Here is a 4046-nt window from a genome sequence, read left to right on the forward strand (position 1 = left end):
GGAGGGGGCCCGCAGCCCCGGGCGGGGGCTCGGCGCGGGCCCGCGAGATGCCGGTGTCGGCGGCCCGAGAGGCTGCAGCTGCAGCGGCGGGGGAGGAGGCGGCAGAAGCGGCGGCTGTGCCCGGGAGGGGGGCGGCGTGGGGGGCCGGCGCGTAGCCGGGACCATGGAGGGGCAGAGTGGCCGCTGCAAGATCGTAGTGGTGGGGGACGCGGAGTGCGGCAAGACAGCGTTGCTGCAGGTGTTCGCCAAGGACGCCTACCCCGGGGTGAGGAATTGGCGTCTGGAGAGAGGGGCACCGAGGCTGCGGGGAGTGGGTTATAGGGGCCCCGGGGGCCGCTGGAAACCGGTACCAGGGTAACCAGGGAGGAGAGAAAGAGGCTCAGAGGAAGGGAAGGAGGCGTTGGGGGGTCTGAAAGGACTGCAGAGGATTGGAGTGGAAGGAATCAAGGAACGCGGTGAAATGGATGGGGCTTAGGAGCATCAGAGGATCCGGAAGGGCGCTCCGGGAGAATGACTGAGGTCCCGGGCATCCGAGAGAGAAAAAACTAGGGGCTAAAGGGACCCGGGAAGGGGGGTTATCTGAGAGTCTAGCTAGGAGGTGGAGGCAGTAGCTCCCCGGATCTTCCCTTAGCCCAGCCTCAGACCAACTTCTGTCTAGGGACTGAGCTGGACCGGGTGTCGAGGGAGGAGGGCAGTTGTCAGGGTGAGTGAGTACTGGAGAGCAGCTCTCTCTCATTTTGACCCATCCGTGTCTGCAGAGTTATGTCCCCACGGTGTTTGAGAACTACACTGCCAGCTTCGAGATCGACAAGCGCCGCATTGAGCTCAACATGTGGGATACTTCAGGTAGCCAAGTCCCTCGGGGTCACCCTGACGGCGGCCAAGGTCCCTTCCTCTAGCCCCTCCCTTGGCCAGAACCTGAGATTCCAGGTCAGCTCAGACATCCATCCAGTTTTAGAGCAGAACATCAGTTTCTCTTTTGAGCCAGGGAAACTGAGGCAGAGTTTCTTAGGCCTGACAGAAACCACGTAGGAAGTCTAATATCGGCCCTGCAGCTGGGTTCTGCTTACCCAAGGAACTTGGAAAGAAATGATTTATTTTGGAACATGTTTCTTAGGAAATAGGACTGGGTTTAGGAAAGCTATTTAGAATTACTGGGGTGGGGGAAGGTGGTGGAAAGTAGTTTTTTTTTTTTTTTTTTTTCTTCCTCTAGACTGAACTAGAGTCCCAGGAGAACAGGAGCACTGGCTCCCTGTCCTTGCTCCAACCTCATGGGAAGGGTTTTTATTTTTACTCCGTTCCCTGGAGGACTTTAGAAGATGTGTCATCAAAGCCCAGAAAGCACGCACAAAATTTGTCAGAATGGTGGTAGATTTTCTGAGATTCTTAAAGGGCTTCCAAACTCCAGAAGATTACAGATTATCAGTGTGAGATCAGAGGAACCCATAAGCCATTTCCCACTGCTTCTGCTCCTCTCTGCCTACTCTTTTTTTTTTTTTTTTTTAAGTTTTATTTATTCATTTATTTATTTATTACATGTAAGTACACTGTAGCTGTCCTCAGACCCTCCAGAAGAGGGAGTCAGATTTCATTACAGATGGCTGTGAGCCACCATGTGGTTGCTGGGATTTGAACTTCAGACCTTCGGAAGGAAGAGCAGTCGGGTGCTCTTACCCACTGAGCCATCTCACCAGCCCCTCTGCCTACTCTTGAGACACACTTTGTGACGGGTATTTGCTTTTTATCCCTTGACCAGGGTCACTTGAGTCCCTTACCCGCTTCCAGGCCAGCTGCCCCCTCAGATTGCCTTATCTGTTTGCCTTCTTTCTTTCTTCCAGGTTCCTCTTACTATGACAATGTCCGGCCTCTGGCCTACCCGGATTCTGATGCTGTGCTTATCTGCTTTGACATTAGCCGGCCAGAAACACTGGACAGTGTCCTCAAGAAGGTGGGAGTCTGGGGAAACTACAAAGGAGAGTAGGCGTGAAGGGCATGAACCCAGAGGAGGGAGTAACAGTAGTGGCTGAAGTTGTCATCCCTCTGCTCCAGCCTCCTTGCCTTTCACCTGCAAGTCTGTCTCTGAGCTGGAAGTGGTCCTGGGGCCTTGGGGTCTGTTTAGCTGCCTTCCCTATCTCCTTGGCGGTGGCAGGGCTGCAGATTCCGAGGGCTTTAGAAAGCCCTGAGGCTGGCTGTCAGGCTATTGTTTCCATAAGAAAAGTCCCGGGTTAAAGCACTAGAGTCGGTCAGGGAGTCCTCGATTCCCAGGGAGGAGAGGGTGTGGTTGGTCTGTTCTCTGGACAAAGTAAGGGAAAGGGGAGTGCGAGTGTGCAGACTGCAGGCTGATAGAAAACCCCGGAGTCCTCACTGAAATCCTCTTCTCCCCAGCTTCCACACTCCACAGCTTCCCTACCCAAGACCAGCTTTCCACATCATTTCTTACCGAGGAGGTTTAGAAGGATATGTGACATCTGTATGCATGGAGCAAAGCTTTTCCCTCTATCCCTCTCCACCCCTCTATAACTCTATCTTCCACCTCCAACCAGTGGCAAGGAGAGACTCAGGAGTTTTGCCCCAATGCCAAGGTGGTGCTGGTTGGCTGTAAGCTGGACATGCGGACTGACCTGGCCACACTGAGGGAGCTATCCAAGCAGAGACTCATCCCTGTCACACATGAGCAGGTGAGACCCCTTTACCTCCAACTGAATTCGAACCTAGACCTCACACCCATCTCTGGGTTTTTTGGTTCCTGATTTTTGCTCTAACCTCTGACCCTAACCTTTAATTCTTTCCCCATCTCCGTTTGACCTTCCACCTTAGCCCACAGCCCTCACGCTCCTTCCCAAACGAAGGCCTATAATTTCCACCCATCTGCTGCTTTTCCAGGGTACTGTGCTGGCCAAGCAAGTGGGAGCTGTGTCCTACGTTGAATGTTCCTCCCGATCTTCTGAGCGCAGTGTCCGGGATGTCTTCCATGTGGCCACAGTGGCTTCTCTCGGCCGTGGCCATAGGCAGCTACGTCGTACTGACTCTCGCCGGGGACTGCAGCGATCCACTCAACTGTCGGGACGGCCAGACCGGGGAAATGAGGGCGAGATGCATAAGGATCGAGCCAAGAGCTGTAACCTCATGTGAGGGGTTGCAGTGGGGCAGAGAGGGGAGAGGGCTGGGTGAGAGACACGGTTGTTCCCGTGGGTGCTCCTGGACTTTTTGACCTCCTGGCCCTGGCTGGAAGGTCAGGGCAGGCAGAGGAGCAATTCTGGTTGGAGGAGCTAGAGGGTAGAAGGCTGTCACTCCTCACCCCATTCTCTACACCCTTATCCCTTCTCTGCTGCTAGCTGAGAGAGCTGACAGGGTAGGCATCTGGTACATGAACTTGGATAGGGCAGGTGGGGGTTTGGGAAACCAAGCAATGACTTTGGTTGAGTCTCCTATGTAAAGTGTAACTTCCTTGCATACCCTGGTCCCCATATCCCATCTGCCTTCCCTAAGGAAAGTGTCCATTTGATGACCTTCTCTGTCTCTCCCCTCAAGTCCACATCTGTTCTGTACATGCTAACCTTCAGGCAATGCGCACTAAATTTTAAAGCAAGAAGCTCTTTCCTCCCATCAACCCACCAACCAGTTCTAGCTTGCCCTTTCTCCATCAGCCCGCAAATAAAGCCCATGACCATGGAAAACAGCTATGGACTTAGTTTTGTTCCTTCCCTTCCCCAACCTCCGCCCAAAGAAAAGCAGGCTACCAATGTCCTCTCCCCCAGAGAAAACACAGGAAAAAAGCCATGTACTGAAGGATAAAGTTTAAGAGCCCTGGGGGTGGGAGAGTAAAATACCTCAGGACTCTTCAGTCCAGCTAATGTGAGTGGACAGCCCTGGGGGAGGAGGACTTGGAGTGAACTGACGACGTCCAACTGCTCAGCATGACTGAGCCTGGCTGGGTGTCCTGCTAGCATGGCAGAGGGCCTGCTGAAGTGGCACAAGCCCCTTGTTCACCATCTCTGCCCTGGCTTGGAGCCCTCGATGCTCTAGAGATTATGAAGACAGGAAGG

The 4046-nt window shown here is 53.8% G+C and overlaps 1 protein-coding gene across 1 annotated transcript; it reads left to right on the top strand.

Annotated features, from left to right (window-relative positions):
- Nucleotides 1-3679, top strand: Rnd2 (Rho family GTPase 2). Its single transcript, NM_009708.2, has 5 exons — nucleotides 1-265; nucleotides 759-846; nucleotides 1839-1948; nucleotides 2544-2678; nucleotides 2884-3679. The coding sequence occupies exons 1-5, from the start codon at nucleotides 164-166 to the stop codon at nucleotides 3130-3132; spliced, it is 684 nt and encodes a 227-aa protein (NP_033838.1). The 5' UTR covers nucleotides 1-163; the 3' UTR covers nucleotides 3133-3679.
- The last annotated feature ends 367 nt before the right edge of the window (nucleotides 3680-4046 follow it).

Source organism: Mus musculus, chromosome 11 (assembly GCF_000001635.26).
Source record: "Mus musculus strain C57BL/6J chromosome 11, GRCm38.p6 C57BL/6J".
Taxonomy (NCBI): domain Eukaryota; kingdom Metazoa; phylum Chordata; class Mammalia; order Rodentia; family Muridae; genus Mus; species Mus musculus.

Excerpts from the sequence above, each read along its gene's own strand:
- Rnd2 (NM_009708.2), top strand. The coding sequence starts at position 164 with ATGGAGGGGCAGAGTGGCCGCTGCAAGATCGTAGTGGTGGGGGACGCG. Across the intron at positions 1,949-2,543 it reads TGGACAGTGTCCTCAAGAAG|TGGCAAGGAGAGACTCAGGA; the intron begins GTGGGAGTCTGG and ends ACCTCCAACCAG. Across the intron at positions 2,679-2,883 it reads TCCCTGTCACACATGAGCAG|GGTACTGTGCTGGCCAAGCA; the intron begins GTGAGACCCCTT and ends CTGCTTTTCCAG.